Source organism: Urocitellus parryii, chromosome 6, assembly GCF_045843805.1.
Source record: "Urocitellus parryii isolate mUroPar1 chromosome 6, mUroPar1.hap1, whole genome shotgun sequence".
Lineage (NCBI taxonomy): Eukaryota > Metazoa > Chordata > Mammalia > Rodentia > Sciuridae > Urocitellus > Urocitellus parryii.
This window is the reverse complement of record NC_135536.1, coordinates 60402469-60429401: the sequence shown is the minus strand read 5'-3', so window position 1 is coordinate 60429401 and position 26933 is coordinate 60402469. Positions and strand designations below refer to the sequence as shown.

At 32.6% G+C, this 26933-nt stretch overlaps 1 protein-coding gene across 1 annotated transcript in view; it reads left to right on the top strand.

The window, feature by feature from the left end:
- Positions 1-26933, top strand: part of Sos2 (SOS Ras/Rho guanine nucleotide exchange factor 2) — a 93970-nt gene that overhangs the window by 24293 nt on the left and 42744 nt on the right. Inside the window, exons 4-8 of the mRNA XM_026391068.2 lie at positions 580-744; positions 12147-12350; positions 14623-14766; positions 19146-19256; positions 21573-21671. Of these exons, the coding sequence (XP_026246853.1) occupies positions 580-744; positions 12147-12350; positions 14623-14766; positions 19146-19256; positions 21573-21671 (723 nt within the window). The remainder of the gene's footprint in view (positions 1-579; positions 745-12146; positions 12351-14622; positions 14767-19145; positions 19257-21572; positions 21672-26933) is intronic.

Sequence of the window (26933 nt, the reverse complement as noted above, 5' to 3'; positions counted from 1 at the left end):
AAAAAGTATATGTAATATAAAAATGTCATTTTAAAATGTCATAAACATTTTAAAATTAATCTGTAATACAGATATTTCACTACACTTTAGAAAAGCAGGCCAGAGAATATTATTTAATCTCTAGAATATGCTTGTTGTATATTGACTCAAAGACCATTTTGAAGAAATTTCATGCCCTACACACATACAAACACACATCCTCCCTTCCAATAGAAAATGTTATAATTAGGGGATGCTGGTTTAAAACAAGGTCCTTGAAGAAAGGAGATAATTGTCAAATGGGTTTTAGATAATGTGTTAAGAGGTTTCAGTGAAGTACAGCCCATAATTTCTATATTAGAATCAACTATTCTCATTTGATAAGAAATCAGATTTATTTCGATTAGATATCTTTAAAAAAAATTTTTGACGCCTGTAGCACTGGGATCAAAAGGTAATTTTATATCCTGCAATACCTATAAGTTGAGACACTTGACTTATAGAAAGTTCTTTATAAGAAAAAAAATAGGAATTTTTAAGTGTTTAATTGATACTAGACAGTGTTATTTTTTGGAATTAAATTATTTATTTTTTCCACAGGAAGTTTTGGGGTATAAAGTGGATTACCATGTGTCCCTATATATTGTGGCTGTACTAGAGTATATATCAGCAGATATTTTGAAATTGGCTGGTAATTATGTTTTTAATATCCGACATTATGAAATATCTCAACAGGATATTAAAGTGTCTATGTGTGCAGATAAGGTAAGTGATAAAAGTTATTTAAACTAAATAATAATGTGCATCATTTCTGCCTCAATTTTTAATATATTATTATCTTAGTAATTTTATAATTCCTGATATTAGGAGACAGAAAAATCTTGGTTACAGAGTAATCATAATATTTCCATGTTTTTAAGAGTATGTCAGGATGGGTGGGGAATTTCTCTTTTTTTCCCACAAAGAATGTTTTACCTAGAGGAAAAAAACATGCAGAGTTTCAAACCACTTTAAAAAAGTAGCTTGAGTTTTATATTTTTAGGAGAACATGTAAAGTTCACTCTGGTACTTCTAAGTACAACTGATATTGAAGAGCATACTTTGGTTTCATAAGATAGTTTAGTAGGGCGCAGCCAAAGAAAAAGGAGTTTGCAAAGCCAAATTACTCCCTTCTGATAACTTTTTGTTTACATATCTGTCTTCCTTCTCTCTTCCTTTTCTTCTGTTTTTACTTTTTCTTATTTTTCTTTTTAAAATCAATATTTTTTTAAAGAGAGGGAATTTTTTTTAATATTTACTTTTTAGTTTTTGGTGAACACAACATCTTTATTTTATTTTTATGTGGTGCTGAGGATCGAACCCAGTGCCCCGTGCATGCCAGGTGAGCGCGCTACCACTTGAGCCACATCGCCAGCCCTAAAATCAATATTATTTTAAAAAATTATTTGTTTCAATTAGTTATATATGACAGTAGAATGCATTTATGCACTTTGATAGATCATACATAGATGAGATATAATTTCTCATTTTTCTGATTGTGCATGTTGTAGAATCACATTGGTCATACAGTCATATATATACATAAAGTAATAATGTCTGTTTCATTTTACTGTCCTTCTTATGCCCATATCTTCTCCCCTCCCCTCCCTTCATTTCCCTCTATCTAATCTAAGGTAACTCTGTTCTTCTCAATCCCCGACCCCCACACACAATTTATTGTGAATTAGCATTCACATATTAGAAAAAACATTCGGGCTTTGGTTTTTTGGGATTGGCTTACCTCACTTAGCATGATAGACTCCAACTCCATCCATTTATTGGCAAATGCCATAATTTCTTTCTTCTTTAAAAGCTTCTTCTTTGACTATATACACCACATTTTCTTTATCTATTCATCTATTGAAGGACACCTAGGTTGGTTCCATGGTTTAGCTGTTGTGAATTGAGCTGCTGTAAACATTGACATGGCTGTATCACTGTAGTATGCTGATATAATCAACATTTTTGAAGTGTCTGTTATGGACCTGAGCACTGTCACTGTACCAAGCAGGCAAGATACAACACTAAGGTAGCAACCCATATTTTAGAAGTAATGTGTTTTAGTGTGAAATAAAACTATTGTAAACAAATTATTGCAACACAATGTGATTTAAACTATTACACTAATAATCCAGGGCGGAGTCGAGAAAGTGATCAGGGAAAGGCCTGGGAAACTGCACAGAGAAGGTGCCTAAACTGGAGCTTCTAGGGCCTGCCACGTGCCAATGGTTCTCAGCCTTGACTTCACATTGCAATTATTAGAGAGCTTTTAAAGAATACTGATACCTACATCTTACCCCTAGAAATTTAACTGGCCTTGGTTGGACTGCCAGGCTTCACTATTTTTTGAAAACATCCTTGATTCTGATGTGTATACACCCAATATCCATTGTAGTATACATAATTTAAAAAATGATTTTTCACTTACATTTTATTTTGGAAATTCCTCACCATTTCTATTTTGACTTCTAAAATAATGACAACATATTTTTGGTTACTTTCAAAGTGTCTCAGGCTTATAGAAAATTTGGAAGTACAATAAATAAACCCTCTTCCTACTGAGCCATTTGAGAATAAGTTTCCCCCATAGTCCTATAACGAGAACATTCTCCTACAGTACAACAGTATATAGCAACCAAAATCCAGAAAATTAATACACTTATACAATTCAAGTTTTGCAAGTTGTTCCAATAATGTCCTTTATAGTAAAATGATCTAATGAAAATTATATGTTTATTTATTTAGTTATCATTTATCTTTTTCTCAGTCAGGAACAATTCCTTATTCTTCCTTCAACTTTTATGACTTTTACACTTTTGAGGGTTACAAGCCAACTATTGTGTAGAATATTCCTCAGTTCAGGTTCTGTGTTTTTTGTTTTGCTATACTTCAGATTAAGGGCCTCACACAGGATAAGCATGCTATATCCCATGCCTTTAAAAAAAAAATTATTTTGAGGCAGAGTCTTGGCCCAGAATGGCCTCAAGCCTGTATTCTTCCTGCCTCAGCCTCCCATGTAGCTGGGATTATAGGAGTGTATCACTTACACCCAGCATTAGATTTTTCTGATATAATCTCTTAATTAGGATCAAGTTATGATCTTTAGTTAGGAATATCATAAAAATTGTGCCCTGTTCTTTTCATTGTGTTTTCTCACATGGCACTTGGGTATACAGTTTTCAGTGTGTTTTATTAGTGGTTATGTTCACTCTGGTTACTTGATTAAGTGGTTGTCTGCCAGGCCTTTCATTTGTGAGTTATTCTTTTCCATTTTGTAAATTAATAAATTATTTATAGAATATTTTCGGACTATATATTATTCCTTACAGTGCTTTAAATTCACTCATATGTTTATTTTAATATAGGCTTCTTGATTCTTATTCAGTGGGCCATAATCCATTGCTTTATTGTTTATTTAGATTTTCAAATTGCACCAGATATGATCAGTGGGATCTCTGAGTTGGCTTATCTATTTTTGTCATTTTTTGAACATTTTATTTTTCTGTTTGTCTATTGTTTAAAGTACAAATTAGCAAATTTTAGTTGTATATATTTATGTCTTATAAAGTGATGTTATGGGGGCTGGGGCTGTAGCTCATTGGTAGAGTGCCTGCCTAGCATGCATGAGGCACTGGGTTCAATCCTCAGCACCACATAAAAATAAACAAATAAAATAAAGGCATTCTGTCCAACTACAAAATAAAATAAAATAAATAAAAATAAAGTGATGTTATGGTTTATAAATATAGTGTGGAATAAGCTTATTAACATATACATCAACTTAAATACCACAGTATTTTTGTGATGAAAACATTCAAAAATTATTCTTTTAGTGATTTTGAAATGTAGAACACATTGTTATTTACTATATTTACCATACTGTTTCAATAGATTTCAAAAAACAGAAAAATCTGTTCCTTCTATCTGATTCAGATTTTGTACCCTTTGACCATCATATTCCATTTCTCCCACTCCATAGCCTCTGGTAACACCATTCTACTCTCTGCTTCTATGAATTTTATTATTTTAGATTACACATATAAATGAGAATATGTGGTATTTGTCCTTCTGGAGTACTTTCTTTTGACACTGAATATTCCAGGTTCATCATACTGTTTTTTAATTTGTTTTAAGTTGTATATGGACACAAGATCTTTATTTTATTTACTTATTTTTATTTGGTTCTCAGGATCAAACCCAGTGCCTTATGTGTGCAAGGCAAGTGCTCTGCCACTGAGCCACAATCCCAGCCCCAGTTTTATTGTACTCTTTTTTATGTTTTGTGCTGGTGCTGGTGAATGAATCCAAAATCTAGGTGCTATATGAGGTCATTACTGTTGGAGTGTCACTGCTTTGGCATATATATGTGTGTATATACACATGTATGCACTTATTTATATGTAACTTATACATAATGTACACACACACACACATATATATATATAATATATATATAATACACACACACACACACACACACACCCCACACATATACATATTTCCTCACTCCAGAGTGAGGGAATATGTGTACATATAGATACCCATCAGTGATACCCAATGAACTTGTCTAGCACCCAGATCTTGTTTCTAAATGCCATGCTGTGTGTGACATATGCACCCCATATATCTATGCACACACATACTTATTTCTCATCTCTCTAATCCAGTCTAATAATACTATAAGATTCATGTTAGTCTTCCATTTTTCATATTTACAACTCCCTTTTGACTGTGGGAAAACTGGTTCTCTCTCTCTCTTTTTTTTTTTTGGATATATTTTCTTATTTGATCAATCCTCCTGTGTGTAACCAACCTTTTCTCTTTCCCCACTGGTATAGGCTGCCTCCTTAACCCTATTTTAATTTAGAATCATCCCTTTCATGTGTATTCTCCTTATCCATCTCAAGCTCTGATAATCTTATTCTGCTGCCTCCCCCCCATGTCTTACCTCCCCCACCATATGACTATCCTTCTCCCTTTCCAGGGCTTTTAACATACCATGGTAGGCTGTCTTCCCATGTAAATGCCTTTCTTAACCACTAAGCTCCAACACTGTTTACCAAAGCTGCCTATTATATGGATAGTCTCTTTATCTTGATAGGCCTTAGTCTCTAATATCAGGCTGTGCCTCACCCTCAGACACCCTTCTTATTCCACTAAGGATCCAACACCCTGAGATGGGCCACCACAACTTTTCTTCCCTTTCCACCCTGCAGAAATTGCTACCTTATTTACCTTGTCCTTCCTCTTCCCCTAGTGCCTTGAACAGACTGTTGAAAAATTATGAAAATGAGAGACTTCCTACCATACTTGAGGTTCACCTTTTCTATGACTCTTGAAAGGCAAAAGCAGTTAATTTCAAAACAGTTTCAGAATTAGAAGACACTGAATCCTAAGCACAGATTGTCAAGTGATTATGTGCTCTTGGGCACTAGTAAACTTGTTTCTCACAAAACTGTTTTTGTAAAATTTGAATTAAGTGGAATTTCTTTTTCATATAAAGCTAAAATTACCTTGTCTGTTAACTTTCATTCATTAATTCTGTCTTCTGAAGTACCTTAAATCAGACTATACTGTTTTTCAGACTATACTGTTTTTAAGTTATTCAGTTATTTGAAACATTTTTTTCGTGTCCTAAATCATCATCTTTTGAGAGTCAAAAACAAAACAAAACCAAAAAATTCATGTGACATGATTTTCAGATCCCCTTTCTATATTGTTTTCAGACTGATTGCTAATATTAAAGACAGAAGTCCAGATTTGGTCTGACTAAATCTGAGTATCATCAGATTCTGACCTTCTTGATTCTGTATGCTATTATATAATTTATTCATTAACATTTTTGATCCCCAATGTCATCTTGATTACTTACTGAGTTTACAGATACTTTTGAAGTCCCTTGGACTTTATCTTATGAAGTACTATTATGATGTTATATCTTTGATTTCTTTACCTCATAGCGCTATTTTTTTTTAAAGAGAGAGAGAGAGAATTTTTAATATTTATTTTTTTTTAGTTTTCGGCGGACACAACATTTTTGTTTGTATGTGGTGTTGAGGATCGAACCCGGGCTGCACGCAGGCCAGGCGAGCGTGCTACCGCTTGAGCCACATCCCCAGCCCCTATTTTTTTTAATGTAAGATTGAATTCAAATTTATCCCTAGATACTTTCATACTATTATTGTAGCTATATTCTAAAATACCAGGATATCTTAAAAAATCTAATTCTGACATATAATACTTTAAATATTTTACCCAGCTTTTTATAATGTATACAAGTCCAGGAAACATTCTTTTTTTTTTTTTTTTTTTTTTAAGAGAGAATTTTTTTAATTTTTTTTTTTTTTTTTAGTTTTCAGTGGACACATCTTTATTTTATTTTATTTTATTTTTGTATAGTGCTGAGGATCGAACCCAGTGCCCCGTGCATGCCAGGCGAGTGCGCTACCACTTGAGCCACATCCCCAGCCCCCAGGAAACATTATTTTAGATTAAATTATTTAGTAAAATGGTTGATAAATACAGTATAGGAAATGAGATTTTAAATGTTATTAAGCATTCTTCTAGGTTAAATGTCACAACTTTTCATCATTATAATTTTTCATTTACTCTTTCATCTCTTGTCCAAATCTGGGTCAACAAACTTTATGTGTAAAGGGCAGAGGATAAATATTTGAGGCTTTGCAGTACATACAGTTTCTCTAACAACTATTTACTATCTTTACCCTTGGCAGCATGAAATCAGCCGTAAACAAATGAGCATGGGCTGTCTACTAGTAAAACTTTTATTTACAAAAATAGGCAGTGAGCTGAATTTGGCCTCTGTGCTCTAGTTTGCTAATCCTTGTTTCAGATTGCCATATGCTTAGCTAAAATTCAGATGACTATATTTATGATTATAGTTATATAAGTATTGAGATTATTTAACACAGTGTGATCTTTGTGAATCTAAACTGATTTCTAGTGATTACTATTTTAAGAACTCACAAACCATCCATCTGTTTAATAAATTATTTAAGATGTTGATTTCTAGGAATCTGTATGATTTGCCAGAGAACTTGAGAATCAAACTTTTTTTTAAAACATTAAACATAAAAACACTTGGGGGCCTGGGGTTGTGGCTCAGCAGTAGAGCACATGCAAGTCCTGGGTTTGATCCTCAGCACCACATAAAAATAAATAAAATAAAGGCATCGTGTCCAACTACAACTGAAAAAAATTTTAAAAAAATAAAAGCACTTGGCTCTTCTGGGGTATTCTATGGTGCTGAGAATTGAACCCAGTGCCTCACGAATGCTAGGCAAGCGCATTACCACTGAGCCACAACCCCAGCCCCAAGAACTGCCTCTACTTGATTGATCTTGTTATAAACATGACCCCAAAATACTTTAATTGTTCTAATAGTTTTTATGATTCTTCACTAATTTTGCCTTTACCCTTTTTTACAAGTATAATCGTTTTAAAATAAATACACTATACATATGCTTCTTATTTATCTTACTTACTATTTTTTATGATACTGGGGTTTGAACTTAGGGGCTTTTTCCCACCAAGCTATATCCCTAGCCCTTTCTTTTTTATTTTATTTTGAGACAGCATCTCACTGAATTGCCCAGCCTGGCCTTGAACTTGTGATCCTCCTGCCTCATCCTCCTGAGTGGCTGGGATTAAAAGTGTGTTCCTCTTCACTTGGCCACATATACTTGTTTAAAGATTAAACAAGTATGTCCGGTACATTTATTACATGTCAGATGATGTGTATTTTAAGGTGACAGCATGGTTTTTAATCATTAGAAGATCATTGGCTAATGGGGGAAAACAGATATGAATAGAAATTTCATTATAAGTTAGTTGTTTCTATAGGAAATAGAAGATTGCTAATGGACAACTGAAGCTGGTAGGAAAATCTGGTAGAGAGGGAGAGTTTGGAAAAACTATATAAAAATTATATTTGAGCTAAATGATGAAAAAAGTGGATAGGTATTGGTCAGATGAATAAATGTAACAGTTGGAAAAGAGGGAGGAAGTAAGTGAAGACATTTTTAAAAAAGTAATAGAGGGAACTGACCAGACTTAAGAGATATTCTGAGTTAGAGTCAACAGGATTTGGGGATAGATTGGATATAGGAGAAAAATGGGATAAGTAATAAGTCTAAGGTAATGGCAAGTTTTGTAGTTATGAAGACCAAGTACAAATAGGTGATATTATTAATGATTCTGAGATGGAGCATATATATGTAGGTTTTGTTAGACAAGGAGATATTAAGCTTTGGCAACATTTGTCTAGGGTCCAGAGAGATGCTGAGACTACATATAAATGTTTAGGAATCATTGTGATCTAGATAGTAATTGGAAATCATCTAAGGGGATGAACTTACTCATGGAGCAAGGATAGCAGATGTTTTTAGACTGGAAGCTTGGTAGTGAATAAAGCCTCGAGATTTTTTAAAAATTAAATTTTTCCCATCTGTTTGTATTTATAAATAATTTTTTTTCACATAGAGATCTGGATTCTGTATTTTTATTGAAAAAAGAAAGGCAAAAAGCCTAAGAGAAAATAGCTGACATTGAACAGTAGACTTTCTCTTTAGGTGCATACATCTTCCAATTTGTCACAGTCTCTACTATTTCTTATATAGATGTTACCTGCCTGATTCCTCTACTATTTAAATTCAGGACTTTTGGTTTTGTTACTGTGTGTCAGTGTTTCATAACTATAACAAAATACCTGAGACAATCAAAAAGAGTGAAGGTTTACTTTGACTCAGAGTTTTCAAGATTACAGTCCATGATCAGTTGTTCTTGTTGTTTGATCAGTTGTTCTTGTTTCACCATGCACTACTTGCATACCATGGCAAGTAGTGCATGGTGAAACAGCCCACTCTCCTCATGGTTTCCAGAAAGCAAAAACTCAAGAACTGTGGTCCTAATATACCCTTCAAGGGCATGCCCCCAGTGACCTACCTACTTCCCATAAGACCTCACTTCTTAAAGGTTCTACCAGTAGTTCCAAACCTTTAACTCATGGGCCTTAGGAGACACTTAGCCAAACTTTAGTAGTTGCAAAAAGAATTCTAAGAATGGAACCCTGGAGTAGATGGTAGAGAATTAAGTGTAGAGAAGGAGACCCCATTGCCAGATGGCTTTTTAGAAACCAAGGGAAGGGAATGTTTTAAGAAGTAGAGATGGTTAGCTATAAAAAGACAAAAATATACCATTAGATCTGATACTAGAAAATCATCAGGGAGACCAATTTTATAGACTAATGGGCTTGTTAAGTGAATATGAGTGAGAAGAGACAACAGGTATAGACTGTTCTAGAAGGATCTTTGATAAGGGAGAAAAAAAGAGAGTGATAGCTCTTTTTTGTGTGTTTTTATGTGTCATACCTTTCATTTTGAATATTTGTTTAAAATTAGATTGTATCAGCAAATTCCCTGTGTAACCCCATGGATTTCTTCAAAGTCTAAATGACTAGGAATTAGGGGTAAATGATGTTCAGTGATAAGAAGGTATGTCACATGGAGTGGGCAATGAAGAGGAGAGGGAGGGATCCAAGGGATTTGAGAAAGCAGGTTGGGTTTAAATTATAAATGGCTTTTATCCTAAAAAAAAAAAGTAAAATTTTATGTAGAAGGCAATGAAATGCAGTATCATTTTTATCTTTTTTTTTTGGTGTGTGTGTGTGTGTGTGTGTGTGTGTGTGTGTGTGTTAATTAAACCCAGAGCCTCATGTATGGTAGGTACGTATTCTGCTACTGAGCTTATTCCCAACTCTTCTTATTTTTTTGTTTTGAGAGAGAGTTTCTCAAATTGCCCAGATTGGTCTTGAATAATGATCCTCCTGCCTCAGCATTCAAGTAACTGGGATTATAAGTGTGCATCACCACATTTGATGATACAAATTTGTTTTTAAGAACATAATTTTGGAAATGGGAATGGGAAGACTTGTGGCAGACAGATCAGAATCTGGGTCTTGTATATCCTTGTAAGAGATGCTGATTGTTTAATTGTCTAATCTAGAGCATGGAAGGGGATGGAGATAACCAACCAGGTGTAAGAGAGATTTCTTTTTTTTTTTTTAATGTTTTTAGTTATAGATGGACACAATGCCTTTATTTTGTTTGTTTATGTTTATGTGGTGCTGAGGATTAAACCTGGTACCCCACACATGCTAGGCAAGCTCTCTACCACTAAGTCACAACCCCAACCCCCTAAGAGAGATTTCTGAGTTAGAGTTACAAGGATCAGGAGGGCAGGGTTCATTTTTAGTTTCTTCTTTATGGTAATTTACCAACACCTGGTACAATTTCTGGTGATCTGTAGGTCTTTTTCTGAATGAATGTTATCTCTTACTGTGTTGTCAGAATTTTCCCTTATGCCTTTGAAGTAGTTTTACTTTGGAGTTTTCTTTTCAGGATAATATCTTTTTCCCCCTGGATTATGAGAATTATTTTTATTCATTTTTGAATTATAATTACCTAGGTAGAATCTATTTTTGTAACTATTATTAATTTTTAAAATATGTGGTCACCTTATTGCTGTTGCTTTTTATTTTTTTCCCCTGTGGTACTGGGGATTTAACTCTGGAGCACTCAACCACTGAGCCACATCCCTAGCACTATTTTGTATGTTATTTAGAGACAGGGTCTCCCTGAGTTGCTTAGCATCTCACTTTTGCTGAGACCTGCCTTGAACTCATGATCCTCTTCCCTCAGCTTCCTGAGCCTCTTGGAATGCCTTGCTTGCTGTTGCTTTTGATTTACTAAAAGTTCTTGCCTATTGGCAGACTTAATATATAGTAGCAGTTTTTACTATTTCTGAGAGAAGAAATTGTCACTATAGCTATTTGAGCATCAGTACCATATTTGGAGTTAGCAAGTAAACTTAATAGCAGTTGTTGATATGGTAAATAAGTTGTTCTTTGGTGTCTGTTGGAATTGGTACCAGGATCTTCTCTGGATACCAAACTCCACAGATGCTTGTTTTTTACATAGTATTTGTATTTAAACTATGCATATCTCATCTGTAGATTACTTGTGATATGTAACACAACATAAATGCTGTGTAAATTTTTTTGTTTAGGAAATAATGACAAGAAGAATAGTCTTTATACATATTCAACATAGGTGCAGTTTTTCTAATAATTTTGATTTGAGGTATATTGAATCTTTGGATATGGAACCCATATATACAAAAAGCTGATTGTATGCATCAGAAAATTCATACTGTTATCAACTGTCTACCTTTACAATATGTCATTTCACTTTTCCCATTTTGGGTGAGAGGTACCGGGGATTGAACTCAGAGGCACTTTACTGCTGAGCCACATCCACAGCCTTATTTTGTATTTATTTAGAGACAGCGTCTCACTGTCTCTTTCTTTCTTTTCTTTCTTTCACAGAAAGAAGCTTAGCTTCTTTCTTCTTTCTGTTTATTTGTTTGTTTGTTTGTTTGTTTGTTTTGTTTTGCTGAGACTGGTCTTGAACTCATGATCCTCCTGTCTCAGTCTCCTGAGCCACTAGGATTACAGGAGTGTGCCACCATGCCCAGCCACTTTTCCCTTTTTAACTCTAACCAAGTGCATACAACTTTCTTTATAATACAATAAGGAGCTACCATGCAAATACCTACTATTCACCAGACATGGTAGTATACATTTTTGTACATTACCTCATTGAATTCTTCCATCAGTGACATTTTACATATAGGTTATCTTATTTACAGAAGAATAAATCACTTGTTCATAATCATAGTTCAGTAAGTGGCTGAACTGGGATTTGGTTCAGATTCATGTATGCTCTTTTTTACATATGTTTGTATGTATGTATGTGTATCTTATATTACATACGTGTGTATACATATAGATGCATACCTATACATATGTGTATATTTCACCATTAGGTTTGTATTATTTTCAGAAGTATTTATTTTTCCATATCCAGTTTGACTTTAACATTTTTTACCTTCATCTTTACATTTTTCTTTTTTCTCCTAAATTTTCTAGTATAAATCTGCCTATAATACCTATAATTCTCGTTGTTTAATATTGCAATTTCAAGTTTTTTGAGACAGTTTTACTAAAGTAAAGAAAATAACTTTATATATTCCTGATTTATATTTCTCAGGTTTTGATGGACATGTTTGATCAGGATGATATAGGTTTGGTTTCTCTCTGTGAAGATGAACCTAGTTCTTCAGGTGAATTAAACTACTATGATCTTGTCAGAACTGAAATTGCAGAAGAAAGACAGTATCTGCGGGAACTAAATATGATTATAAAAGTGTTTCGAGAAGCCTTTCTTTCTGACAGAAAGTTATTTAAACCTTCTGTAAGTGACTTTTGGATTTGAAATTCTATGTATCCCCCAAACCAAATAGCAGCTTAAAATTATAAATAGTAATGTTCTTTACTTTATTAGCATATATAAATATTCTTTGGTATATTTGTGGATTTAAAATATGCAAATTGTTATATGATAAGGGCAGTGACATGGGAGGGGACACAAAATTAGAAGGAGGGGGTTTACACTGGTGTGAATATTGCTACTTAATATCTAAGATTTAGTTATTCACTGGAAGGTGTGGTCTAAAAAATAGATCTATGATTTTTTTCCTGTCTTTTGGTAGTTACTTTAAGGCAGTAGTTTAAAGTTTTAACTGAATGCCACATATAAACAAAAGGAGAGCTGCCCTGCTGAAGACAGGGTGGGAGTGGCATGAGTAGGATGGGGATTCAGAGAGACTTATCTTTTTTTTCTTTTATCTCTATTGCTTCTTAAGTCAGCTCTTAATAGATAGACAAACACTATCTTTAAATTTTTTTCTTCTTTCCTTCTTTTATCACATGATTAATTTTAAGTATCTGTATGTTTCATACACATTTTAAAAATACTCTGCCCTTAGCTTATTTATCTTATACCTCCTAACTTCATTCTCAAAATAACTATTACATGAAAAAATGAGAGTGGTGTTAACACTTAAGACATAGCTGGATGAATGTTTAAGGTTAAGAACCGATTTAGTTTTCTCATTATTTTCCAAAAGAATGAGTTATGAATTTAAATGATAATTTAAGGTGTTTTAATTGGCCTTTACCTTATTTATTTCCCTCCCTCCCCCACCTTTTCTTTTTCTAGTACTGGCACAAAAACCCAGGGCCTCATGCATGCTAGGCAGATTCTCTACTGAGAATTCTACCACTGAGCTACATCCACAATGTTTTTTTAAAAAAGTTTATTTTGAGACAGGTCTCTGAGTTGTCCAGTCTGGTTTCAAACTTGGAGTCCTTCTGCCTTAGCCTCTCAAGCAGCTGAAATTATAGGCATGTGCCACCATACTAGAAACCTTTTTTCTTTGGTACATATATTTAGTTTAATGATGTCAGTAACTCCCACCTGACATACGATCTTAAGTCATCAGAGTTTTGTGGTTCAAAGTCCTTTAGTATTTTATTTGGCCTTTATAACAATGTCATGAGATGTATAGGGTAGGTATCATTATTTCTACCTTTCTAGTAGGGAAATTGACATGAAATAATTATGACTTACTCAGGTTAGTTATAGACCTCAACTTGAATTTGGGTTCTTCATTCTTGTTTTTCCTTGCTGACCTTGAAGCCTTGGGCTCCCCTTAAACAGAGTTAGGATGGAAGTAAATAATTTGCTCATGGTGACATATCTGATATACTAACACCCAATTCTGGTAGGATTCTTTTGAGGATTAGATTATATGATAAAATGAGCCCCCTCATAGAAATCAGGGACAAAGACCAAACACTTTGTCATTTCATACTACACATGGTGGAGAATTTAAGCTCAAGTTTGTTATATTCGAAAGCTCATGATATTTACAGTACAAGTTGCTAGGGTGAATAATAGAGGATCACAACCTGGATAATTAGTCATATGATTTGTTTATATCCAGAGGACTCAAACCTTTTTAACCTAAATATAATTCACACATTGGATTTTGAATGAAATCTTTAATTCCTTCTTAAATTCAGGAGATGAATCACAAATTGTAAAAACAGACTGTGTCTGAGGTATCTTTAAACTGAGGTATCTTCAGTTTGATCTCAGCTCTTGTCATTCACTAACTCTATACAACCTTAATCAAGTCGTTTAGCATCATAGCCAGTTTTGAAGAAACACACATGCCAGAATTCTTTATTTCAAGAATTGCTTAGGGAGCTGGGGTTGTGGTTCAGAGGTAGAGCGCTCATCTAGCATGTGTAAGGCCCTGGGTTCGATCCAGCACCACATAAAAATAAATAAGTAAAATAAAGGTATTGTGTCCAACTACAACTAAAAAACAAATATTAAAAAAAAAAGAATTGCTTAGAATCATTACTGGTGTGAGGCTTTAGGATTATGGAAGAAAACTATCCTGAATTTATATTTTCCAGTATTTTTACTCTCTATAACACAAGATATTTTGAAATTTTTCTTCGATATTTACAGTTGACTTTCACTATGTCTTGTAATATATTAGTATCTTTTTGGGTGAAAATGCACCTTTAATACTTATGTTCTGTTTGTATTTAGTAATTTTAAAGTGTAATTCACACCCTCACAGGTCTTACTTAACCTTTCTTTTTTTCAGGATATCGAAAAGATTTTCAGTAACATTTCAGATATACATGAATTGACTGTGAAACTTTTAGGCTTAATTGAAGACACAGTTGAAATGACAGATGAAAGCAGTCCTCATCCTTTAGCTGGCAGCTGTTTTGAAGATTTGGCAGAAGTAAGTTTACAAAACTACTTTAAATTCTCATTAAAATCCTAAATACTGTATTAAGAAATTAAGGAAGGTATTCTTTGTAAAATCTGCCTACTATTTAAAAAAATACTTAAGGGCAAGTGCTGTTGTGCACACCTGTAATCCCAGCAACTTTGGAGATTGAAGGAGGAGGATCGCAAGATTGAGGCCAACCTCAGCAACTTAGTGAGAACCTATCTCAAAATAAATAAATAAATAAATATAAAAAGGAGTGGGGATATATCTCAGTGATAAAGTACCCCTGGGTTCAATTCTTGTACCAAAAATATATATATATATGAGGTTTAACCAGTAGCAAACTAAAATTACATTGCTTATAGTTTTAGTGACTTATATTAATATTTTTAGTGAAAACTTATACACTAGAGTACTAACATTTAGGATATTTTTTAAAATGGTAAGTGCATTTAAGGTAAAGGAAAATACATTTTATTGACCATAGTTCTTAAGCTTTTGTGAATCTTAGACTGAATTTTCAAAAATAGAAAAGTTTCATATTAATTTTTAATAATTTAAGAAAATTATTTGGTAATCTTATAAATGATTATAAAAGTAATATGGCTTTATCAATGTTTATAGCAGCACAATTCACAATAGCTAAATTATAGAACCAATCAAGGTGTCCTTCAGTAGATGAATGGATATACACAATGGAATATTATTCAGCAATAAAAGAGAATAGAATCATGGCATTTGCAGGTAAATGGATGGAGTTGGAGAAGATAATGCTAAGTGAAGTTAGCCAATTCCCCAAAAACAAATGCTGAATGTTTTCTCTGATACAAGGAGTTTGATTCATAGTGGGGTAGTGAGGGGGAACGTGGGAGGAATAGATTAACTCTAGACAGGGCAAAGGGGTGGGAGGAGAAGGGAGGGGGCATGGTGTTAGAAATGGCGATGGCATGAGGTGGACATCATTATCCAAAGTATACGTATGAAGACAAAAATGGTATGAATATACTTTGTATACAATCAGAGATATGAAAAATTATGCTCTATATGTGTAATAAGAATTATAATGTATTCTGTCATATATAACAAATTAGAATAAAAAAATTTTTAAAAAGATCAAAACTGAAAAGAAAACTAATGTGGCTTATTGCAAAATATTAAAAAAATAGAGACAAATAAAATGAAATTCATTCTATTTTTCAACTCCCTGAGATAACTTGTCCTTTAGATAACATTTATCCTTAGAAATATTTAAAATTTTAAAAAAATTTCTTTAGTTGTAGATGGACACCGTGACTTTATTTTATTTATTTATTTTTATATGGTGCTGAGTATCGAGCCCAGTACTTCACATATGCTAGACGAGCAATCTACCACTGAGCCACAACCCCATCCCTTTTAAATTTTTTTTATATCTATTTTTTTTTAGTTGTTGATGGGACTTTATTTTATTCATTTATTTAAATGCAGTGCTGAGAATGGAACTCAGTGCCTCACACATGATAGGCAAACTCTCTACCACTGAGCCACAACCCCAGGCTCAATCCTTACAAATATTTTTGTATGTATCATACAAACCTATTTGTATTTACAGTAAAATGGTTGTTCTATTTTTTTAAAGACTGGATTTCTTTTCTACATTTATTTTATTTATTTATTTTTATGTGGTGCTTGCTAGGCAAGCGCTCTACTACTGAGCTACAACCTCAGCCCTGATTGTCCTATTTGATAACCTTTTTTACCTGTATGTTATAAAAGTTTTCTATGTTAATAAATATACTTCACCAGAATTTTTACATATGAATACCCTGTTATATGGAGACACCACAACATCTAATCTTTAGAAGGTTATAGTTTTTTTCTCTTTCTTTTTCTTTTTATTGTAAACAAAGTTTGTTTTTGACATTTTAATGGGGAAAAAATGCATATCATTGTTTTTTTTAAAAAAACTAATGATGTTAAGCATTCTTTTATACTTATTGGCCATTTTTATTTCTTTTAGTGCTATCTTTAGATTTCATGTAAAAGTGCCTAATTTTATAAACTTTGCCTATATTTTTCTGAAAACATACATCAATTATTAGGTCCATTTTGTAGGACAAAGAAAATGACAGGATGAAAATATTCAGTTACTGATACTTCACATTCAGCCTTGATTCTTAATAGAATGTTTTTATATTGTGATGTCATATTAATTGTTATTCTCTTGTTAATTTGTTGTACTCTTAAAGATATATGAGGTTCTAAAATATTATATTTTTTATATAGTTCTAAAATACTATATTATTTTTATTTTGTTTATAAATGTAAACGCCATTTTAACTTTCTTTTCTATCCTTTTTTTTTGTTGTTGGCACTGGGGATTGAACCCAGAACTTTAAGTATGCTGGGACTTTATGTAAAGTATGCTAGACAAGTGCAGTATAGCTGAGCTACATCTCTAGCCCCATATTAACCATTTTTAGGGGTGCAGTTCATTTGTATTAATTAAAATTCATAGTATTGTACAGCCATCACCCCTACCTCATTCCAAAACTTTTTCATCACCTAAACAGAAAACTACACAATGAGAAATAACTTCCGGTTTTCCCTCTCCCAGCTCTTGGTAACCTCTAATCTGCTTTCTATTTCTGTGAATTTTCCTATTTTAAGTATTTCATGTAAGTGGAATCATATATTTATTCTTTTGTGTTTGCTTATTTCATTTAGCATGTTTTAAAATTCTTGTCAGTGCATGAGTCAGAATGTTATTCCTTTCTGTGACTTTTTTTTTTTTTAAAAAGAGAGAATTTTTAAAATATTATTTATTTTTTAGCGGACACAACATCTTTGTTTGTATGTGGTGCTGAGGATCAAACCTGGGCCGCACGCATGCCAGGCGAGCACGCTGCCACTTGAGCCACATCCCCAGCCCCTTTCTGTGACTTAATAATAGTCCATTTCATATACATCGCTAATCTGAAATCCAAAACTTTAAAAAGAGTTTTTTGGTACCAGGGATTGAACCCAGGGTCACTTAACCACTGAGCTACATTCCCAGCTCTTTCTTTACATTTTATTTTAAGACAGGGTTTTACTAAGTCCTTAGGGCCTTGCTAATTTGCTGAGACTGATCTTGAACTTGCACTCCTCCTACCTCGTCTCCTGAGTTGCTGGGATTATAGGCATGCTGCACCATGCTCACCCCCCCCCTTTTTTTTTTTGATTGCTATCAGCTTTCAAAAGTTTTGGATTCCAAAGCATTTCGAGCCATCATTCAAATATGTTTGGAATTTCAGGAAGTTTCAGATTTCAGATTTTCAGATTAGGGATGCTGAACCCATAAAATCTATGTAATATTCCAAAATCTAGAAAACTCCAAAATCTGAAATATTTCTAGGTTCCAAGCATTTTTGATAAGTGATACTCAACCTTTACCCTGTTTTATTCATCCTGTTCATTTGTTGGTAGACATTTGTATTATTTCCACCTTTTAGCTATTATGAATAACATTGCATTTTTTTCACTTATCTTAGGTGTATACCTAGGAGTGAAATTATTGTTGTATATGGTAATTCTATGTTTGCTTTTTGAAGACCTGCCAAATTTTCTACCCCACTCCCACCTTGGCCAGGGATTGAACCCAGGGGTGCTTAACCACTGAACCAAGTCCCCAGCCCCTTTTAATTACTTAAAGAAGGGTCTCACTAGTTGCTTAGGGCCTTATTAAGTTGCTGAGGCTGGCTTTGAACTTGCAATCCTCTCGCCTCAGCCTCCCAAGCCTCTAATAAAATATAGGTGTTGCCACCACACCTGGTGCCAAATTGTTTTTATGGGGTCCATACCATTTTACATTAGCACTAGCCTTAGTTCTAATTAAACATTGTAGTTATTGGTTATTATTGGAGAGTAGAAATTTACTTAAATATATACATTGGAAAAGCTATGGGCTGTTAATGTTTTGTTATTTTACTATCTGTTCTCTTTGCTCTCCTTTCTTTAATTTTGGAAACTGTTGAGTATCAATGTTATTTCCTTTAAAGTATCATAAATGTAAACTTATTTAAACTTGGATAAGCTTGAGTTTCCAGCCTTCTTTTACTTATCAATATACTTCTCATTTACTGGGAATAAAATGTACATTTTAATACCTTGACACCTGTGATCACAGAGTCCATTATTTATTTGAAGATCCATTGCCTCTTGGCATCTAGTGTTCAAGGTCAGTGCTTACATTTTAAAAAATTTATCAGTTGCAGACATAATTATTGTTTGTTTTTGAAAAGTAGAAAGCAAGAAGGGATGATACTTTATTGAGGACTTGAATAGAATTTTGTCACTAGATGATCTCTAGCATATTAGTAGAAAAGATATTCTTTTAAACCTAATACATTTTCATTTTTAAAAAACAGGAGCAAGCATTTGATCCTTATGAAACATTATCACAGGACATTCTTTCACCAGAGTTTAATGAACATTTTAGTAAATTGATGGCTAGACCTGCAGTTGCTCTACACTTTCAGGTAAACTTAACTTAAATGCTCTTTTCTTTTATAAAACAAATAAAGAAATACATCACCATCTTATCCTTCAAATGTTTGTAATGCTAGAATAAATTTCATTAGTTCTTCAAAATCTATTAATTCTAAGCTTGTTTTAAATTATTTCCTGTTTTCTATCTTCTTTCAGTCTGCTCTTAATGTGGTAAATCTTTTATAGTACTACGTTGCAAATATTGAACAACCAGAAGAATCTGGCACATTCTAGATGAGACTATAGAGCTGAATCTGGGGAGCTATTTCAGTATCATATTTCCTATAGGAAGATTTGGAGAAATCTTTTAAAGAAATGAGAATATATTGTATATTCTCAAATTGGTTTCTCTGTCAGGTCTACAATTTAAAGAAGATAAATACTGAAGTGAGAAGTAAGATATGAATTTCTTGGTTTAATAATGCATTTAGATAAAAATGAAAATAGATGAAGAGAGGCAAAATTTTTATTCTGTCAATACTTAGATGTTTCATTGACATAAGTGATACTTTACTAATTACCTGTAGCAACTTCTACATCTAGACTAGCTCTTTCTTCCAGCATATGAAATGATCAACTCTGTATTCTTAAAACGAGCAAGCAAACCATCTAACCTTTCTTCATTCTAGCTACTCCACCCTTCCATTTTTTCACTCTACTGTCAGTTATCTTCATATTATTTTTTACCCATCTCCCTTAAATATGTACATTGGAAAAGCTATGGGCAGTTAATGTTTTGTTATTTTACTATCTGTTATCTTTATTATATCTGGATGTAGTATGTTAGAAGCAGTTTTTAAATTCTTCCTGGTGCTTCTCCTCCTTGAGACCATATTAATATGTTTTTTGAATAACACTACCATGGTGTTCTAATCAGGATATAATGCTAAAAACTACCTTTGACAATTAATTTAATTTGCAAAATACAGTGCATATTTCTATTTTATACTTTTGTCCATAGTATAAATATCTGAATTAGAGTATTTATGAGGAAAATGTTTACAAAGAAGCCTATCATATTCTTTCTCATATTAAATATTGGTCTTGTCATTGTTTTTCTTGAGGAGAAACATCAGTAAGTCAACTTTAAAAAATCAGCATGAGTTGATTTTAAACCCTTATAACTTTTAGAAAATCATCTATTCTACAGATTAGCAGTTTTCAACACCTGTATATACCTATCCCTAGGTACACATGAAAGTTTTTCAAGGGATAAAAATGCACAGATAACTTTAGGGGAATCGGTTCCTAGTTTGCCTGAGACCCTTTTTTTTATGTATTTTAAGTTCTCTTTTCTAATTCCTCTTATACCTTACCCCTTGCCACATTGAATTTCCTATTACGCATTGATCCAAGATGTAAGAAATCTCCAGGGAACCAGTGAAAAGAAAAAACAAAATAAAATAAAATAAAACATTGCTACTGAGAATTTATTGAATACAAAGTAAGGTTATCCAAAAGAAGGATATGGGTTGCTTATGGTAAAAACTCTTGGTAGTGAATGTCATATCTCCTTCTGCCTTGTCACATTTATCTGGCTACCTAAGAACTAAGAAGCAAGATATTTATTACAAAGGTGAATATTAACTTTTTAAAAAGTTCTTCATTATTCATTCAGTATAAATTCAGCTTGTAAAGTTCTCATACTACCTGGAGGTAGTATGTTAGAAGCAGTTTTTAAGTTCTTCCTGGTGCTTCTACTCCTTGAGACCATATTAATATGTTTTGAATACAATAATTAATATGTTTTGAATATAATAATCAACTCAGGATTTCTAACTAGTGTTTGATCTGGCTATTTGTTTTGCCGATGAAGATTGGCTTTGTCAATTAAGTTGTAAAGCAAACATTTTTCATAAGTTAAATAGCCTTAGTCTGAAATGTATTCAGTCACTGATGAAATATATTTAAGTCACATTTATATTATACATCATCTCTTCAAATACATGCTTTATAAGTATTTAAATTGTGAACATTTCTAATGACAACATAAAAATGTGCAAGAGAGTATATAGCTTTTCAGAATGCCTTTAAGGTATATGGAAGCCCAAATGTTTGAAGAAAAGCTGCAGACCACTTTTGTGAGAGTTATTTAAGCTTTACCGAGACGAAGAAATATATATATTTCTCTAATAAAGGGGGAAATGAGGTAAAACTTAATTTATGGCACTACAATTTCAATACAGCTTATGCTTTTCATTATAGTTTTGACAAGTTTGTATACTTTTTAAAGCTATTTGTTAGGAATTGCTTTTATGTATCTTTGATGTCAGAGGTACATTATTACATCTTTTTTTGCTTTGCAGTCCATTGCTGATGGTTTTAAAGAAGCAGTTCGTTATGTCCTTCCTCGTCTTATGCTGGTGCCAGTGTATCATTGTTGGCATTATTTTGAATTATTAAAGGTAAGGCAAAAACTTCCTGAGCCTTATAGGAAGTACATTTATGAGATCTGAAAACTAGTTTTTGACCTGATAATATTATTTTAAATACTTCTTATTCACAAAAATAAAATATCTTAGGGCTAAGGATGTGTGTGTGTGTGTGTGTAATAAATTTTCTAGGAATTTATATATTCTATATATCTTTCTTATGTTCAGATCATTTCCATGTGGTAGAAAATTTATTTGTCATTTCACACCCTAATCTTGAGTTACCATCTGATAGAAAAGTTTACTTTTTTGAAATTAACTTTTAGAGACACTTAGTACTAGTCTTTTAATTCTTGATTTATTTACATAATAATTTTTATGCATAACATTGCTCTAAATTTTCATCCTATTTTAACTTCTTAAGAAAATCACTTCTGAGGTTTTTTTTTTTTAACCATGCAGTATAGTATTCTTTCTCTCACAGTTAGGACCAAGTAACACATTCAAAAGCATATATAATATATTCTTTTATGTGTATATGTAATATACATACTATATATCTTTTTAAAAATGATTCTTTGCTTTATTTTAACTTACTAAACAACCACTATTCTTAGTCACATCATCAAGAACCAAGAGATCTAGTAAGTGAATGGTGACAAGGTAGTTGTGGCTTCAGGATGAGTCAGGCCATCATAGTCAATGTCTTGATCTTACATGCAGACATAGTAGCTATAAGAGCAACCTTGTAATCACCCAGATAGGGAAAAAAATATTTTAACTATATACAAATCAGGATTTTAAAATGTTGACAAACATAGAAGGCAAGTATAAGACTAATGATAGGACTTCTGAAAAGACATGTACATTATCTAGAAATATTTTAGAAATTCAAGTAAATATCTGGGGTCATGCATGTATTATTCATATGAAGCCAACACTCTCTTTATGAATTCTTTATGGATTATTCCCTATTTAAGGAGGTCTCTATTTTAAAGCTTCACAGGAAGATGTATTATTAATAATTTTAATGAAGTCATTGAGAAATATAAGTCATTATTTCAATATGAAATAATTTGAAGTTTCTTTAGGTAATATTTTTTTACCTTGAAAACCAGAAAAGTTACAAAAATGAAACACTAAACTCCCTTCACCTTGATTCACCAGTTGTTAACTTATGCAATATTTGCTTTGTCATTCTTTTTGTGAGTATGTGTGAGTAAATTCATAACATCAAAAGCTTGAGATATATCTATTGAAAGAAATGTCCTGAACCTTGAAAAAGACTTTGAGAAATATTTTACTGCATATTTACTCTTTTAGTACTGACACATCATTTAAGGACATGTTGAATAAAAATAATATGGGGCTGTTTTTTAAAGCAATTTTTTTAAAAAATCATAGTTTTAATGAATTGAATTTCCCACCAAATTACTAACTCTACTTTTGTAAAAATCTAAAAAGAAATTTATTACTACCAAAAAATAATCACACACATATTATTTCACATCTAGGCAGAGCTTCTATTCCAATAGAGACAAGTTCGAAATTTGTTATAATTTCCCATGCTTCAGACATACAGATATCCATGGTAGTTGTAGCATTTTACAGGAATTCAGGAGAAGCTTGGTAAATATTTTAGTGAAGTCTCCTAGAGTTGAGAAAAAGCTTAAATGAGGTGTAAAATCTTGGATAAGATGCACACAACTGAGAAGAATGATTATCTCTTCAGGGAGGTTTATAAGATACTACAAATTAGTCACTTCAATTAATCACTTCTATTTTATTACTTAATTTAACCATATATTGCAAGGGTGTTTATTCTCATTGACCTTTCATCCAAAGCACAATTTCATTAAATTATACTTATCCAGTTTGCTTTTAACATAGAAGGGATCCTTTTCGGTTTGTCATCAGATATAGAAATAGGCCAGTGCTTTACACAACTGTGTTTGGTGTCAATGTATAGAGAGAGTAATGCAGCCAAAAGTTTGTACATTGGGGTTAGGGCTCCTAGGTTTGAGTATAGGTTCTAATGCTCCTTTTAGGCATATTACCTAACTTCTCTGCTTCACTTCCTTCATTTGTACCATGTTTATGAAAATAACACTTATCTTGCAGAGATATAATAAAGATTAAATAAGATAACTCAAAAGAAAATGGACAGAGAACTCAAAAAATATTCATCATTATTTGTCTTAACACCTAAAATTTTAAGTGTTTATAAAATAAGTCATTCTAAGTACTGCTAGTTATTCTTTGGGGTACTTACCACGCACAGGTAGTATACTAATGAATGAATAGAATAGCCACAGTCTTTAAGGTGTCTACAGTTTAGTGAAGGAAATGAAGAAGAATAAGGAATTATACTATAAGTGCCTAATAGAAATGATACTGTGAGACCACCATGGTAGGAATAACTAATTCTTCCTAGGGCAGTTAGAAAAAAAATCATATGGTTGTTGGATGTTTAAGGATTTATCCTAGTAAGTGTGTATATCCTTACTCATTTGAAGAAGTCATGAAAGACAAATGCTGAGGAACTATTCAGATTGACAATAGAAATGTGAGAACTTAGTGCAACTCTGGATCCTATATTGGGGGGAAAAAATCCTAAAGGATGTTACTGGGACAAGTGACAGAACTGGAGTATGTACTATAGATTAGGTAATAGAGCTTTATCAGTGTTTAATTTCCTGAAAGTGATCACTATACTATAATTCTGTAAAATAAATAAATAAATAAAAAGAAAGAAAGAAAGAAAATCCTTATTCTAAAATGTACCACTGAAATATTAAAAGAGTTAAAGGGAACAATACTATTTGTTCTACATTTGAGTTTTTCTTACATTCCAAAAATAATCTCACAATCATTCAGCAGTTGTTCCCCTTATTCTTCAAGGAAATGGATAGTATCACAAACTACACTTAAATAAATAGTTCAAGGGCGGGGGGGGGGGGGAATGGTGAACACAGAATGATGAAACTTGTGGAAAAATGTTTAAAAAAATAGTGATTGATAGTATATAGGAGTTGAATTGTGTAAATTTTTGCGACTTTTCTGTAAATGTGCTATTACTTCAAAAGAAGAAAATAAAGAGAGAAAAGGCATCATTTGAAGCCATCTTCCTCGAAAAGAGGCATTTCTAGATAACCTAGAGGCTAAGTTCATTGGGTGTTTAGGAAGGCAGAGCCAATATGTAGAAAGTGTATGGAGCCATAAAAGAGAATGACTGATTTGCACGTAGTTCAGAATGGTAATTTCTGTGTCAGTGTAAGAAATTTAGAATACAGCCTTTCAAATATCTGTAGAGAACTAGTTTGGATATTCTTAAGCTGATATTTATGAACTAATACTGTTGAGAATTCAAGAAATATTTTGCAAATTATTGGATGAAGGTTATGCCAGAGTCATGTTTTACATACTATTATCAGTAGGAAATCTCATTTTATAAATATCCTGAAATTTTTTTTCCTGCTTGACAACTTGTAATTATTACACAACTATTTTAAAAAGATGTGTAAGAGTTTGGGCAGGCTTAAGCTAAATAGATAGTAGATACTTACTATTCTTGTAGCCCCAGAATCTTAACATTAGTGGCAATCTGGGAATTTCTACCAACAAAACAGAATAAAAATGCCTTAAGCATTTTTTATCATCAACATCCATCTTTATTAAAGTATTTTAGAGTGTAGCTGTGAAGAATCATGAAATTTTTAAAGCAACAAAATAAGTGGTTTTGCTAGTAATTTTCACCTTTAAAGGTCATAAACTTTACACGGTAATTTGACCCTTTTGTGCTAATGCTTCATTGTTTTATTTCTTAGTCTAGGGATTAAGGCATTTCTTCTAATGATAGTCATTTAAATTATTTTTATTGCTAATCTCTGATAGCAAGACTTCTGCATAAAAAGGCCAACTGTCTCTGTGTTTCATATGTGGAATAATTTTTAGGACTTTAAATGAAAGATAATGGACCAAGTTCTCAAACAATATTCAACCATTTCCTTACTGAAAAAGGAAAATCTTGTTGAATGCTTTTGAGATTGTGGTTGAAAATGAGGAAAAGGCAAAGTTTGCACAAAGTTTCTAGGAAGTTAAAGATCATAAAATATTGCTACATTGATGTTCATAGCAGCACATTCACAATAGCTAGACTGTGGAACCAACCTAGATGTCTTTTCAATAGATGAATGGATAAAAAATGTGGCATTTATACATAGTGGAGTACTACTCAGCACTAAAAAATGACAAAATCATGACATTTGCAGGGAAATGGATGGCACTAGAGCAGATTATGCTAAGTGAAGCTAGCCAGTCCCTAAAAAACAATTGCCAAATGTCATCTTTGATATAAGGAGAGCAACTAAGAACAGAGCAGGGAGGAAGAGCATGAGAAGAAGATTAACATTAAACAGGGACAAGAGGTGGGAGGGAAAGGGAGAGAGAAGGGAAATTGCATGGAAATGGAAGGAGACCCTCATCGTTATACAAAATTACATATAAGAGGAGGTGAAGGGAAAGGGGGGGAAAAACAAGGGAAAGAAATGAAGTATAGTAGATGGGGTAGAGAGAGAAGATGGGAGGGGAGGGGGATAGTAGAGGATAGGAAAGACAGCAGAATACAACAGACACTAGTATGGCAATATGTAAATCAGTGGATGTGTAACCGATGTGATTCTGCAATCTGTATACGGGGGAAAAATGGGAGTTCATAACCCACTTGAATCAAATGTATGAAATATGATATGTCAAGAGCTATGTAATGTTTTGAACAATTAATAAAATAAATAAATACATAAAAAGTTGACCATATGCACACTCTAAAAAAAATAAATAAAATAGATTTAAGTTTTTAAAATTTTTCTAAAAGAAGTGATAATAATTTTCCATATTTGTTCTTGCATAAATATACATTTAGATAATTTCTGTATGATAGCTGTATATTATTTCTACTTTGAATTTTTCATCAAAAGGATTGAAACATTGGAGCATAATCCAATGTGCATTATTTTTTACAAAGTAAACTTCCTTTCTGAGAGTGAGATGTGAATGAATTTTGGAAAATTAAATAAAACCAGAGCTTTGGGGATTAACAAGCCAGTTTTTAAATTTTATTTCCAATGGTTATAAGATAGAATATTAATTTTTATAGTTTCTTGATTTTTGACTAGAATGGTTGAATTCTGTGGTATAAACATACTAGTAGATTTCTTTATGAATTCTCTTAGCAGAAAAGTTTCTGATGGATTGAAGTGTTTTTCTACTTTATTATGTTGTAAATCAAAGATATGT